The sequence below is a fragment of the Amblyomma americanum genome, chromosome 2 (assembly GCF_052857255.1).
Source record: "Amblyomma americanum isolate KBUSLIRL-KWMA chromosome 2, ASM5285725v1, whole genome shotgun sequence".
Classification (NCBI taxonomy): Eukaryota; Metazoa; Arthropoda; class Arachnida; order Ixodida; family Ixodidae; genus Amblyomma; species Amblyomma americanum.
In genome coordinates, this window is record NC_135498.1 from 140,640,108 (window position 1) to 140,656,312 (window position 16,205).

Here is a 16,205-nt window from a genome sequence, read left to right on the forward strand (position 1 = left end):
CATTCTTTAGGTGCCGAGAAAAAAAAAATAGAAGTTGCCCTGCCCGCACCACCTATGCCACAACCCAAGTTACTCACACTTTGAGTTAATTCGAATGAATTTTAAAATTTTGCTGCTGGCTGCCTGGTCGTGCCTTTCTGGAGGGCAAACTGAGGGAAAGAAAGCACCCTCTTTGAACTCCAGGTGTTTATCCTGCCTTGCTCTGCAGTGTTCCTATTCAGCAGCTACACCCTGGTCAGGTGCCAGTGGAGAAGGGACAAGTGGCTTGCAAAGGCTATGTGGCATCCGGCTGATGCCTTTTGCATTTTTACTTTCATTTTTTTTGTCCCCTGTGCTTTTTTAAAATTGTGCGCTGTAGCTGTTGTGGCAGCTGCCACAATTGTGGCCGTTCCTACATTGTTTCCAATTCTGCACCTGCTGCTTTCTACGCTGTGTTGTGGCAAGTGTGTTGTGTGGTCAAGATGATGGATGAAGCAACAGCAAGCCCTGCTGCTTTCTGACAAAGCAGACATTATTCTTTGCATAAAGAGCCACGAAGAAAAATCAGATGTTTCAACACATTTAAAGATTTCCAGGAGCTTGCTCAGTGCAGTTTAAAAAACAAGTCAGCCATTAAAGAGAACACACGAGAATGACTGAACGCTGTTGTCTGTCGCATCCCTGTGCAGGTGTTTTTGCTTGGTTATTTACAATGTTATATATAATGAATTTGCTAACGAACGTTGCTAAAAGCAGTTACGGTTAAACCAAACTGCTTCAGAGCAAATTCCAGTGAATCATATGATTTGACTGTATTTTTGAAACCTTTTGTTTCAAAATACAGGCTGAAAGAACAGTAGATGTCGGGAGTAACAGCAAATGCAAGAGAACGAAAACTTGGGTGTCACGGCATGAGCAGGGAATGAAGTCATAAATGGCATTTTAGAAAGTTCTGAACAGGTTCATTCAAGTTCCAAGCCCCATTTGTGGAAGCAACTTATTGCTCTTGGGATAGCATTGTTGACACCTGATAACTGGAATATATGGACATGTAGATCACAGCATATTCAAGAAGATCAGCTAACGCACCTATGGGCGTGCTTGCTTGCATGCAGTATGCGCTGGGCCCCCTTTGGAGTGGCGTGCGAGCGCTCTCTGGGCACCACCCTTCCCTGGCAGCCCTGTGCCTGCCCGGTCTCGCCACCCTGTGCGTACGGCAGCCTCAGGCCCTGCCAGTGTTGCTCCAGGCCCTGGGGGACGACTTCGCCTCCCAGGGCGACGACCTGGTGCTAGCCAAGGCGCAGGCTATTGGTATCCTCCTGGAGCACAGGTGCCTGCTATTATGTCTTTGCGTTTATTATATATCAAGCAGGTTAAATCTTGGTGGAGCCTGGCGAAACATGTTGGGACAGAGCAGGGAAGGAACACCCCCAGAATGCAGACCACAGGCAGCAGTGAGAAGCTGGCTGCCCAAAGAGGTCACATGCATTGTGGGGTATATTACAGCCCCTGGTTATTGCGGGCACACACCATTGGTCGCCTAAACACACGTGCACATAAATTGTCAGTGCACATAAACTGTCAGGTGGTGGGGTCCCGGACATATAAACACACACGACTTTCGGGAAGCACCAGCACTGGTGGGCTCTGGCGTGGGAGTGGGAACTCGCTAGTGCGTGAATACCTGACACCTCCCTAGCAGTATCACCTCTTGAGAGCACTCTGAGATATTCTCAAGGTTGAGTCACGAGTGAATCTGATTAAGAGGACAAAAACTGGGTGAGTTGATACTGAGGTGTGTTCTCACAGAGAAAAAAATGCCTGCAAAAATAGCGAACAACAGTACTGCTCTTGTCGGGTACGCTTCTGTGCCTTTTTGTGCGCACTTTTTATGCTACGTATGCATTTTTATACACGGAACGGGGACTTCATTGCTAAGAAATTTCTGATCTGCTCTCAGGTACTCATGAACGTGAGGAAGCATATGCCGTTTTTATGATGTATGATTACTGTAGCCCTCTGGCCGATCACAGGTGCCATATCAGAAGACTGGAAATGTGGCCGGAAACATGGACATTGCAGAGAAAAAAAAAAAGAAAAGAAAACCACAAAGCCCCTGGTGGCACTGGCTTCACCAATGTTGGCTTCGAGGCACTTTTCACGGCGGTGTTCTCACTCGAATGGACATTGGTTGTGTTCAGAACAGTGAGACTCCAGTCAGAGAAACTGGCTTAGGCTTAAGGGCAAACAGCGTAATGGATGAATGAATGAATGAAAAACTTTATTGTATAAGGGTTATTTCTCGCAGCGTAGGTGGAGCCCTCAGTCCAGGGCCCCAGCGGCCTTTGCAGTCTTGCGAGCCCTGTCGATCAGCTTGAGCTGCTCTTCAAACAGCGTAAAAGACGCACACGGAAGCAGAGGAAACTCAGGACAAGACAAACACAGGACAGCGCTTGTCCTGTGTTTCCTCTGCTTCTGTGTGCGTCTTTTACGCTGTTTGCCCTTAAAAAATGTATCACCAACTCACCCCCTTGGTATGGGTGTGCGAATATTCGAAAATTGATATTCGTGAATTTTCGAATATTCGAAAATTACCGAATACTTGCCAGCGATCGTATACTTTCATAAATTCGACTGTGGCAAAACCACAGTATCTGGGCAAATTAGCCGATAATCGAGTTAAAAATTCCAGGAATACAATACAGAGGTCCTATCCGCTTCATTTTCCACCGTTTGTCACGCGGACCAACCGCATCCCGACGCCGCAAGGCTTCACCTCGAGAGAATTTCCCCAAGTGGGCTTTCCCACATATCACCCGTGTTGCGAACAAGGTGGCCGACGGCCCGCTTCGAGCAATCGCAACGCGAAATCTCACTTTTCTTTAAATCCTTCGGTGATACGTTACATATTTAATGCCCACATTAGAAGAATGCGTCCTGTCGCCTTCATAACTCTCCGAGCGTGACTTCCGCCATGCCGTTTTGTAAACTACGCTATGCGGGAAAGCCTACTTGCGGAATGCCATGGAAGCATCCTGAAGGCGCACGTCGAGTAGTCACATTAGGGCAAGTGATCCTGTCAAAATCTCGCCTATTGCATGGTGCATTGTAACCCGTGCACCTCTTTAGCGGGCGTAACAGCAGTCGTGACAACGATCGGAAGGCCTCTGTCGCTAGGGCAAAAAAATAGCCTGGCTGCGTAGTTTCGGTTTCTGAGCTTCACCGCTGCCCCGCGGCAGCTTCAAATGTCGGCCCGCGCATTCGCCGATAGTCCAATCCCAGCTCCGCGCGGCTTATTTCTTTTTCCTTTTTAGAAACCGCCTCGCCGCTCCGCGCCAGTGTGTGTTCCCCGGCCCCCTGCTTGCATTTGTGTTGTTCTTCCAGCACTCCAAAACGGGTGGCTCGTCACGGGCTTACAGGTGTTAGCGCGATGGAGCCTCCTCATAAGGCCTTACTGCATCTTCAGCATTTTCGGTAGCATTTTTTTTTTCGAGGGGGGGGGGGGGGGGGGATTTTATTAACAGAGGCCTTTGGATGAACCGAGCATTGCTTCCGGTCCTTTGAACTCCGAATGAACGAGGTTTAATAGTCATGTTATTTTTTTGTTGCCTGTCTTGTCACTTTATGGATTTTGTTTTGCATGACCTCATTATAGTTTGGATACTGTTATGCTGCCTAATGAAGTAGTGTACATTTCTGTGTACATGTTTTTTTATATAGTACTGAGGCAGTCTAGTTTTGTTTATTTTAGTTGCAAAGACTGTACACTATTCTGAAAAAAATAAGGGAAGCAATGTTTGCTTGCTCATCATTTTCTGAAATTTTTTTTGTACTGAACATATATTCGATATTCGATTCGATATTTGAAGTCATTTTTTCTTCATATTCGTATTCGATTCGTATTCAAAAATTTCAATATTTGCACACCCCTACCGTTTGGCCATTACGTTGGCTTAGGTTTCACTGGTTTTAGTCACAGAGAGCACGAGATGCACCTGAGAACTCTCGCTGTTGGGGTTTCTGCGTATGGCAGCGACCTTCAGGCGACAGCCAGTGAGGCCTCGAGTTGAGCATGGCCTGAAACAGTGGCTACGTTTCTGTCTGAATTTTTTGTCTGTGATCTGGTTTACCCTGTTTTGATTATCAGACTTTGCATTCTTGGCTGTGCTTACCACGCTGCTTTCATGGTACTTCTTTCGGTGGTGCTTGTGCACTTGCGACGAAAGAACGTTTTATAAGAAAGCAATGAGCCAGTCTTGACCGCCAAAGAAATAAGTTATCAGGCGCAGTTGCAGCAATCAACGAGCGATGTCGCCACGTTTCCTTCACTATCATGACGTTTTGTTGCTATCAGAGCTCTATTTTTGGTAATAATGACAAGGTGGCTTCAGTAGAATACCGCTGTTAGGTGTCTCATGGGAGCGCGGAAAAGAAATGTACCAGCCAGGAAGCGTAGTAGCTGGGAAGTGTGCATGAAAAAGTTGTACATTTTTTTCTACCATTCTTTTTTTACTTTCAGTAAGGGCAACATGCTTCTCTGGAATTTGTAAGGGTTTGCGGCTATCACAACTGTTCACATGTCCTAAATGCCCTGCGATGCCTCTCCACTACGTGAACATCTGCTGGTAAAAGGGAGGCAGCAGCCGTGAAGAGGGCACACAGAGCGAGCGAAGTCTTGGCATGAATGCACGCTTTCGTGCTGTTTTTACAGTGGCCGCTGTAATCCAGCGCAGTCCTCTTGTTTTTGAGCTGCTGGTGACTGGGCGCACGCGAATGATGGAAACGTGTACCGTATTTACACAACTGTAAGTTGACCTATTTTTTCAATTTGGAAATCCGAAGTGGGGGGTGAGTCGGCTTGAAATCGAAACCAAAGCATGACACCATATACGAAGGCCACACAAACAAGATATCAGGGATGCTACAGCGTGGTTGCATTTTTGCTGCATGGCTCCATCGCATCGCTCTTGATGCTGACCTTGGTGGCTGCTATGTCGACGCGCAGAACCGGCACTCCCTCCCTGCGCGTGGCGGCCAATGGTGGCTGTTGATAAGCAGAAAACCGACACCCCTCTCCGCATCCTCCCCACACGTGGCTGCCGATAAGCAGCAGTGGCCAGATAATGCTACTCCGTTCTACTCTTAAAGGGAAAGCTTAAGTGTCCTCTGTTTTTTTTTTTTACTTTCAACTGCACACTCGGCACTCAAGGAAGTGTCAATAGTTGATGAAAGGGCCGCTGTACCAATCGCGGCTACACCTCCACTCGGAAATGCAGCGGTGCCGGGGAGCGTCGGTAGCTGAAGGAAAAGACAACGCCGCTCACGTGTAGTTTCGGACACATTTGATGACTGCCGGCCGCATTTTACAGGTTTTTGATGTAGTGCTTTGTCAGTCGTCATTTGTGCTCCAGGTGCGGTAAGCGTCCGGCACTCGTTCACGGCTACATTCAAGATGGCTGTCATTTTTTACGCCGAAGAAATGAACTGTGCGCCGGGCCGCAAGTTCGACATTCGCAACAGTTGATACAGGTGTGGCAGCTGCAGTGAGACAAAATTTTCAGCTGTTCCACGCGATGTTGTGGTGCGGCTGTTTGCGAAGTGCGGGATTTCGCTGTGCAACGACGTTAGAACGACGAGCTGTGGGACCGGAGCAGCAATCACGACGACAGCGCTAGTGAGGATGATGGCGCAATTGTGCATGAGTAGTCGAGTGACTAATACATTTTCGTTTTGTATTGAGGCCATGGGCACACCCACACATGGCAGCCCATAGCGGCTGATGATAAGTGGCGACGGCCGGATAATGCTGTCGGTTTCTACTATTACTATTAAGGCCAAGCTTAAGTGACCTTGAAGTTTTTTTTTATTTCCTGACATACGGTATGGGGGGGTCGACTTACATTCAAGCCGACTTACAGTTGCATAAATACGGCACAATGTTCGTGTGTGTGTGTGTGTGCAGTGCCTCGCAGCATGGAGCCAACCTGTTGAGGCCCCTGGTTTCCTTGGTGACCAGTTGCCATGGCGACCGCCAAGGTGCAGCAGTGGTGTTGGCACTGCGCTGCCTCCATCAGCTGTGCGCTGCTGAGGTAGGGCTTGCCTTTCACTTCCTAGTAGAGGCAGTGCACATCCACCAGTGAGCAACTCTGCTGGCAAGTTTGAACCGTTTTGATTGATGAGATCATTCAACCATAAACTTACTGGTGTTACATGTGTCATTGTGTTCAGATTTCTATGTTACGTCAGCATGTGCCATTTGTGATGCCCCCCTACCCCTATGCATGCATGGTTTTATAAATAAAGTGAAAAAATTTATCAGTAGTTTAATTGCAATAGTTGAAATTCAATCTGTATTCAATTAATATTAGGTTCTGAACAGGGTGGAGCATACCATATGTACTCATGTAAGGGCCACCCCCTAGTAAGCACTGCACATCCAACTTGGTGGTCGATAATTAGAAAAATAAAAAAAAGATCAGCGAAAAGAATTATTTTATGTTTGCATATTTTGCCCTTATGATACATTTCACTGGGAGTCAATAGACGCGAACTGCCTGCGATGCTCTATACAACCATGGATGCGTCATCCCTTGTGTGGAACTCGGCCTGGAGCAGCAAAGACACGGCATCTCAGCACTGCTGACTCGTTGCGTGTGCTCAGCATTCACACTTGAAAGGACAAAACATGCTGTGCAAAAGGTAGATTGAGTGCACACGCACTAAAGGTGCATTTCCTTCCAGCAACGCATGCATCGTAGCAGTCTGGTGTCACTAGGCGTGGAGTTCTTTGCATCGAAACTGCAGTGAAAATGCTTTGAACCTGGCCACGTAAAAGGTCTAACCTTGTTACTAGTTCTCCATCGCAGAATAACGCTCATTAAAATGAACGTGTAATTGATTCCCGCAAGGGCTTCAACAGTGAAGTGTGCGGAAAAGCAGGCCAGGAGAATATGCCACCTCACACTGATGGCCGCAGGTCATATGCATGGAGTGCCACTCCAAACCCTTGGTCAAGGTATCATTACTGTCAGTCAAGCACCGGATCTTCGAAGAATCCGTTTGCCATTAAACTGATAGCAACCTGTTTTACTCCGTGCGATTAATTTGTGCTGGTCGTCTGGCATGTGTCCTATCACCCGCACTTTCAATGCATTGTGTATTTGACGGATTTGCAGGGGCTGTGCAAATTTGTCATAAAAGTGTGTGTTGCAGCATAAAAGGAGGACATGTAATCAGAGCTCCGTTATAGTTGGAAAAATTTTATGAAAAAATGCTGGTTCCTTGTTAGCACAGCAACCTGTCAAAAGCGGAAAAAAAACAAACTTGCGGTCCTTACAAGAATATATACGGTAAGATGTGTATGAGCACAACGCTTGTTCTCCGTGTGCCAGTGGGTTCTGCTGACTGTCTTATGCAAGCACCTGCTTTCTATTTAACTGCAAATGTTCATTTAAAATTTAACTTTGTGATTTCTCTGGGGAGATGGCCTAAACAAATGCTGTAGCATTTAATGGGGTCAGTTAAGCCCTTCAGAGCTGGGTTCAGCAATCTTTCTTTTTTCAGTGTATGTTTGTTTCTCCACAGGTGGTGAATGTAAAGACAACTCTCTCGTCCGTCGTGCCAAAGTTGTGGAAAGACGACAGGTGGGACCCCGTTCATTCTTTTTGCAAGCTAGAGGTGCTTTGCAGGAGCCACCATGCATTCTTCTAGAATCTTGGGCTGGCAGCCAATTTGGTTTAATGAGAAGGAAGCCACTTTTAAGCAGTTTGTGCAGTTAACAGAACCCTGCAGGATGAGACAAAATCTGCATATCTGCATAAAATCTGCAGAGCTTGATAGCTCTGGTGTCAAGTGCTATATAACTAAGGATAGTACCTTAAAAAAATTTGGACAATCATCATCAATGTACAAACAGGGAATCCGGCTAAATGCTAAGAAAGAAAGACTTAAGTGCAAGTTTAACTTGATGCTCTTCAGTTTCATGTCCAAATTTGTAACAGTAATGAAGTTGTCATTGTCCTTCTAGTATTCGTGTGCTTCATCACTGTTCTGCACAAATCATCCTGCTGGTTCCACATCCTGTACTATGTTTTGTAATGTTGTGGGGACATTTGTAATGTTTCCTGTGAAACAGAGGTGCCTTGACTGGCTCGGTGCTGACTTTTGTCACGGTCAACACTGCTTCTTGGAGGGCAGGTAAAGCTGGCATTAACCGTACTGGAAATGAAAAAAAGGTGCACAGGCGATCATATTGTTACGAGCAATTCGAAGGAGAACCCTCGGAGACGAGACACAAAACTGTGTCGGTGCCGAAGTGGTCCGAGCGCGCGAGCGGGAGAGAAACATCTTCTTTCTCCACGGATGCAGGCGCTTTTTTTCTTCTTGTCTCACAGTGGCCTGTATCAATATGATGTGATGCGACTAATCTGCGTTAGCAGTACTAATAGTACAGTGTGATAGAAAGAGTTCAATTTTGTTTTGCAAGAAGTGCAGGTATCTTCTGCGCCCACAGAAGCGTCAGGCACCTGTGGGCGGGACACAGATATTTGTTCAGGGTTGTTGTTGGCACCACAGGTTGGGTTAGAGAACTGCAAGTTGCAACTGATAGTGATGCGTTTTGTATAAATGCAGAGATAGAATGAAAATAAACATTCAGAAGGACGCAGCTTAGAACAATGATCGACATACATTTGGCTACCTTCCTATTGATCTTTAAGTTTTATTTTGCTGTTGCTCTTTCATTTTCTTCATTTCAGTGCTGCATGGGTTTCTGGTGGGTGAATGCCCTCTGCAGGGCAGAGATGGGAAAAGGTAGGGTGGAGGCCCATAGGCAGGAGATTCATTTTTCTCCTGAGGAGGGTGCTTCCAGAGAGGATAGAGGCTACACGCACGCAGAGAGGGAGAGAAATGGACAGACTGCACTGACGGAGTAAAAGGAGAGGAATGACACTAGACTGGCTGGCATGCGTAGCTGTGCACATTCTGGCGAATGAGACGCTGTGCTCAGCGCTCACTCATATAACAAACACTCTGTGCTGGTCACGTGGTACAGGCCCTTGGTGGTGCGTGCAGTCTGCGAGCTGATGGCAGTGGTGCCAGCAGTGTCAGTGCCCACAGTTGAGTACGAGCGCTATGAGCAGGAGGCTGCTGCGCGCCTTTGGCGGCTGGCCGTGGCACCCGAGGGCCACCCAGCGGTGCGGGGTGGTGCCTTCCGTGCCCTGGCTGCCTTCCCTCCCAGCTGCCACTCTCTCAAGCACCTGCCTTCCGAGGTGAGGCCGCACCTTTCGCTTCTAGGCTCTGGCTGGCATGATTTAAGGAGGTACATGGCTTTCAGCCAAAAATTTATTTTCTGGTGTATTGACGCGATTTTTTTCTATTATATTAGAATAATCTTGTTACTACTGTGACAAGATTTCACTGCTAAATCTCTAGAAAATTGTTTTCTCATATATATATTTTTTCTCCGAATCTTGTGAAAAGTCTTCATAGTTAAGAAAATGTGCGGGAGGCTGGTTCAACATTCATTATGTTCCTCCTGGGATGCTACTGATCAAGACATTCTTAGAAATTTTTTTTTTTGCAAAGCACAAATTTTGGTTTTGAATTTTTTCGATGCAGTGTCTGTTGACATATCTAGATGGAGAAGAAAACCACTTACACGAAATTTAAAATTCATAAATTTGCAAAACAAAACAATGTCTTGACCTGCACTATGGTCCTAGGAGTGCAACAAAACAAACAACGTCAAAATGGATCAAAACAGTTGTGAAGAGATCTGCTCCGCTTGATGAGTGTCTAGGCAGAAAACCATAACGGAGAAAAGCGTCCGTTGTACAAACGTTTTCCCTCAATCAACAGCCACCTAGGGGGTCTGGCAGGCTGCCCACCGGACTGTGGACAACCTGCCAGGTAGACGCCCGTGCGTGCTTGCGTGCATGTGTGCGTGCATGTGTGTGTGTGCATGCATGCACGCGTGCGCATTTATACTTCCTACCGTAGCAGGTGGCAGTTAAATTATTGGTTGCTTGCAAGAGGTTGCTTAGGAAAAGAAACCTGAGTCTCACAAGCCCCACCAATTGCACCACCTGCCATCACAAGTGTAGTGGCGCACCGCTTAACCGTTGCACCACTGTGCCAGGAGTGTCATCAGGACTCCCTGGTGTCAGTGAATGTAAAGTAGAGAATAAGCAATTCCACGTGCATGAGCATTAACCCATTATCTATGTCCAAACAACTTCCATCTGTGAACAACTGATCCAAACATTGGAATTGAAGTGCAAAACCGAAGAGAATGCTGGTGCACCTAGATCACATTTGGCCTGAATACGCAAAATCGACCGTCAATTCTTTTAGACTACCTCCTGATCGATTTCAGCAAGAAACTTTGAGACAATGTAAAAAACGATGCATATAAGCGGATACAACAATTATCAAAAAATAAATTTTTTTTTGTCTTTTTGTGGGATTTCAAAGTCGCATCCACTCTCTCCTTGAGTGTGCCCCATTCTGTATGCACCGACCAGGCTAGGGAAGGCAGGGGTCATAGAATGCCATGGTGATATATTTGCTTGTCTGTGCCTTGAGTACTACTTAGCAAAAGTGTTGCTTTGTGATAGCAAAGCACTGATGGAGATTTGGCAGAGACAGCTCATCCATTGCTGATTGAAGCCCAAGACTGTAGGGCAACCAGGTGAATGAAGTACTAGACGGGCCTTGGCATTTTCACTTTGTTAACCCCTTCAAAACTAGTGCCTATGCATACAGACATTTTCAAAATGCACCCATGCGCAATAGAAACTTGGAGAAATGGTGAAAACTTTCAAAACCAATTAGCATCAAAGAAACGCCATCAAGTCCATCCGTGTGCCATGTCATCAGTAGCTGGATGATATCTGTGCACACGAGAGAGGTACAGCTGCAACAGTGGCTATATACCGTATTTACTCGAATGTAACGCGACTACGAATGTAACACGAGGGGTGCGTTTACATGCTTCCCAGCGGGAAAAAATAAAACCACGAATGTAACGCGAGGCTTAAGGATGCAAAACAAAGTACCTTTAATAGACATTGTTGCCAACATGTTTATTCATCTTCCCCGTTTTCAGAGTCCCCCTTGTCACTATCGATGTCTCCCGGTAAGTTCTGTCATATCGATGTTGTTCGCCGCAGAGAGAATCCATTCCTCTTCATGAACGTTTGGGCCCACCCATGAGATGCTCTCCCCCATGAGATGGTTGCGCTGCTCGATAATAAGTCCGCCACTTTTTTCTCCAGCTCGACGTGATGGCTGTGGCGAGGCCCACGAAATCCTTTGCAGTCAGGCTCACATTTAAAAAGCCCCTCCCGCAGCAGCCGCCATCCGCGGATGGTTGACTCGTTGAGGTCATGTCTTTGAGCTGCCGCAGAATTCCCGGCCTCTTCAGCTAGCAGGATCGCTTTTCTCTTAAAACGAGCGTTGGCACAGGAACGCGACGTGACGACGCATTCAGTGCGAGGCCGCAACGAACACAAAAAAATGACAGAACAACGGTTTGGATGGATGAGGATTTGGCTTCTGTGGTACCCATGTTGCCAGCGTAAGATCGCAAAACTGCGGAAACCGAAACCAAGCTGATTGCTTTGAAATGGCTGCACCGCGACACTGCTTTAGGTCAGTCGAAGTGCAGTATTCGATTATAACGCGAGGGTGGACTTTAAGAGGAAAAATTGCAGGAAAAAGCTCGCGTTACATTCGAGTAAATACAGCAAGGTGCTTGGCTGCTGACCCGAAAGACAGGTTTAACTATGGCCGCAGCGGTAGCATTTCAATGGAGGCAAAATGCGAGAGGCCCATGTACCATGGAATGCCAGTGCACATTAAAGAACTGCAGGTGGTTGAAATTAGTTGGATCCCTCCACTATGGCGTCCCTCATAGCCTGAGCTGCTTAGGGACGTTAAACCCCATTAACCAAACCAGAAGATTCGTACAAATGGCAAAAGGTTGTGGGAGCAGCAACCTTAGCTTTCTTTCTTCAGTTCCCTGTCATGTTCAGCTGCTCAGTCTACTAACTTGACAGCCAACATTAAAGCAAACTGAGGCCATGGTCAATGCTTTCTCAACACCAACCTCAACACCAACAACCTTATTTTGAAAATGATTCGTGGAACAGGTAGGCTTCACGTTAGGCCACTAACAAACTTTGGTGGGGCTGACGTGGCATTTACTCACAGATTAGGTGGATGTAAAACTCGCTGAATAGTTAGCGTTGGTTTGCTATTGTAGGTCATGCTGTAGCACTAGTTAGTCTGAAGTTGACCGTTTTCAAAGATATTTCTTTTTAGTCTCATAGTCTCTTCTCCCCTGTGCCTTCAGCTGAAATGCATTGTTTCCGCAAGAGCAAGTCAAAGGAACACCAAGCTATTCTCACATTCCAGCATGCGGAAATACCCGGCGGGTGGACAAAGCCTTTCGCCCCGTCCGCCGCACTCCCACTCCGCGGATGCAGCGTTCCCATTCGCTAACCGCGGAGGGGTTCGTGCTCGAGGGACAAAGGGAAGGGACGACACAGCGTTAACACTCACATGCTATTTATTACAGTTGCAATTAATGCACAGAGCGGGCCAGCTAGCTACAAAACATCAACGAGGCATTTTTCGGAAGTAGAAGGCTGCATAAGAAGGACTTCCGACTTACCGACTGGGGCAAGGGCATGACTTCGGAAGTATCGGCGGCGAACATTTGTATGCACCAACAATGGCGGCCAGGTTTTCCCGTGCGCGCCGCATTCTTGGGGCAAAGCCATTCCCTAGCATTTTCTGGGGAAGGCGACCAGAGCGCGCATTTGCTGCGCTCGCTTCGCTGCCTAGAACCAGAAGTCCAACGGCAAGGCACAACGGATCCCTGTGCACCTGCTGCGGAAGGTGACGAGAGCGTGCGGCTCCAACCGCTTGTAATGCTGGCCAGATACCGAAGAGAGTCTGTTCGGTCCCGCAGAATTCCGCGTAACCTACGAGGTGGCGCTCCCGTCGCCGTTCCCTTTCCCCATGAGGGAGACTTCCCTCCTCGCCCAACTGGTGCTGTCCTGACCGCCGACGATGAAGATGGGCCGCGTCGAAATGGAGGGGGGAAACAGGTTTCCACAAGCATGACCCTGAGAAACTTGTGCTGGAGGATGACACAGAAGGGGAGTAATTCATCATCATCATTGTCATCAGCCTGACTACCCCACTGCAGGGCAAAGGCCTCTCCCATGTCTCTCCAATTAACCCTGTCCTTTGCCAGCTGCATCCACCCTTTGCCTGCAGACTTCTTATACTCATCCACCCACCTAACCTTCTGCCGCCCCCTGCTACACTTGCCTTCTCTTGGAGTACACTCCGTTACCCTTAAGGACCAGCGGTTAAACTTGCCTTCGCATTACATGCCCTGCCCAAGCCCATTTCTTCCTCTTGATTTTGTCTAGGATGTCATTAACCTGCGTTTGTACCCTCACCCACTCTGCCCGCTTCCAGTCTCAACATTTTTTTCATTACATAGCTCTCTGCATTGACCATAACCTGAGCTGAACCCTTTTCGTTAGCCTCTACATTTCTGCTCTGTAAGTGAGTACTGGTAAGATACAGCTGTTGTACGCTTTTCTCTTGAGTGCGAATTTTCGACAGTTTCAAATATTTGGTCGAATAGTACAGTGTTCAATATTCGATTCGATGCAAATGCTTGGTATTCGAAATTTCAAAGTATTCGTCTTGAGCGAGTAATGCTTCTGGAGCTATTGCTGCAGTTGGTTTCAGTTCAGTGTACCTCTTCCGGAATGGCACTGTGGCGCGTTCGCAAACAAAGCCCAGACACCACACCACACGCCTCTGCTCCCACTCATATGCCAGAGCCGGTTTGTGCATGCTCGTGTCTGTTTACTAAGCATATGGAATCACGCCGTTTCTTAATCCTGGTGGCAGCGGTAGGGCAGCAGCCGCCCGTTTTCCGCTGCTTGTGGTGCTGCACAGAGGCGGTGCGGCGGCGGAAAAACGTCGCTCAAAATCCGCCAGGATTTAGGAACGGCGTGATTTCATGTGCTTGGTAAAATGCTGGAAAGAACAGCTGTGCATTTACAATTAAGCTAATATTTATTCAATGACGACAAAGACGACGAATTATTCTTTGTGACCCCGTTCTGAACCAAAATAGTTATCCTGTTTTAACCTCCCGCGCTACCTGACGTCAACCGACGCGTAGTGGCTAAGCCTAGCAGCTTTGAAAATCCACAAGCATTCTGAAAATCTGGCATGTTTCATCGCTAAAATTCTGTGCTGCGGGCATCTTCAGACAAATCGAAAGCTTCGTGCAACTTTTACTTGCCGTGAACATGAGGCACAATGTAGCGGCAATGACGGGTTTGTGGTGAAGCGAGAGGCCGCTTCGGCAGGCACGGCCATGTTGTAGAAGCGGGCGGAAGTCAGACGCGGTCGCACCCGGATTGGTCCGCGCTGATAGCCCTCGTTGGCCGCTTCCGGTGAGCAGCTGACCGCCGGGCATAGAGTTTCTTACTGTTAACAAGTTAACTAGAGGGAAAGCTGGCGGCGCTGCACCTGAACCTCCATGGGCGCGCAGAGCATCATGGGGCGATGAGCTACTTGGTGCGGGACAGTCGGTTTTCTTCAGGAACAGAGAGTGGCGTTACTGAGATGTCCCATACCGTCCACGGCACAGACGACTTTTGCGCAAACGTAGTGCGCAAAAGTCATAGTATCGAAAACGCAACAGCACACGATGCCAATAAAAGTTTTCTGGTTTTTAAAGTGCCAATAAAAAAACCTTTTAAAATGTTGAAGCGACAAAATTTTTTTCGAAACCATATTTCTTTTCAAGAAAGCTCCTGTTAAGCATGAAATGTTGGCTTTTGTTGTCTGCAATACTTGGCCAATAGGAGAGCCAGCCATCCCTTATTTTGGGCAAATTTTATATTTACATGCTTTTCTGCTCGTTTGTTGCAATTTATAGACAGGATATTGATTGTTAGGACATTCTTGATTATCGAACAACGTTTGTTTTTTCATTATTTTTTGTCCAAAAGTTGTGGTTCTGCAGTCGGTAGCTCTCCGCCCCATGATGCTTAAAGTGCCCATGGTGGCTCAGGTGCTCTCGAGGAAGCTCCATGCAAACTCCCATAGGCGGGTGCCAGCTTTCCCTCTAGTGTATAGTAAGAAACTCTATGCTTCTGGGCGATGCTAAAAGCTGGCGTCATGATCGCGGCTGGCCACGTGCTTTCGTTGGCGACTGGTGGGTGGAAGGATTGTCGACACTCGCAAAGAAAAAAAAAATGTTATTCGCACATAATTTGTAGCGCCCGTTCAAAGTCATAGCCTTTCATGGGCGTTGGCTGGGACCGTGCTGGCAGTACTTATCCATATTTCCAAATTAACAGGGCCTGAATTAACAAGTATTTAGTTGCGAGTTTCGGAGGCTGCGTGGAAATGAGGTTGGGGCTAGTTGCGGGGGTTCTTACTAGGCCGTAGAGCCTCCATTGAGGTCTAGGCTGTGAACTCCGAGCTCCCGGTATTGCACATCGCCATTCTCACGGCGGCGCAGTGGAAATGCGAAATAAAGACAACACGGAACAGGACGCCTTGCCCGGGGCCAAATGTTTATTGGGTTCTCCCAAAGTCGCTGGCTGCTTGAGGCTTGGTCTGCGACCCTTGCCATCTGGCTTGGTCGTGGGTCTGAAGGGGAAAGATGGCGGCAACAAAGAGGGAAGAAGGGTGGTAATTACCTGACGTCCTCTCGCTGTCGCGGCTTGTTGAAGTCTCCCTCCGGCTAGGCCGGTACCCGCCAATCTCGGTGTAGTTCGAATTATCCGAAAATTCGAATTACCGAGGTTCGAATTAACGAGCTTTCGCTGTATTGAAATAAAAAATGCAATAATGGAAGTGCACTAGAAAAATATATCCAGGCTTACTTTTTGAATAACATAATGCCAACTATGTAGACGGGCTGGTTTTCCGTAATTAAACTTTGGATCACTGTAAAAAAAAATTGCTTGCACCCAGCTGTCCAGATATTTAACTTTCGACACTCCACGCACAGCCTAATGAGGCGATAGGTGCGATTTTGTCTCCTATTGGTGTCATTCAAAAAAAAAAAACGGCCGTGGTTTAGCTTGGTTAAGCCTGGTGATTGCGAAGCAATAGTGTGTTACGAGTTGAGTCGGGCCAGCCTTGGTGAGAGATTTCTCCTGTCTTTTCTTCGA

The 16,205-nt window shown here is 47.4% G+C and overlaps 1 protein-coding gene across 1 annotated transcript in view; it reads left to right on the top strand.

Moving 5' to 3' along the window:
- LOC144121831 (focadhesin) overlaps window positions 1-16,205 on the top strand; it is a 283,349-nt gene that overhangs the window by 73,914 nt on the left and 193,230 nt on the right. Inside the window, exons 12-15 of the mRNA XM_077655244.1 lie at window positions 1,095-1,309; window positions 5,942-6,068; window positions 7,564-7,622; window positions 9,032-9,248. Coding sequence (XP_077511370.1) covers window positions 1,095-1,309; window positions 5,942-6,068; window positions 7,564-7,622; window positions 9,032-9,248 — 618 coding nt within the window. The remainder of the gene's footprint in view (window positions 1-1,094; window positions 1,310-5,941; window positions 6,069-7,563; window positions 7,623-9,031; window positions 9,249-16,205) is intronic.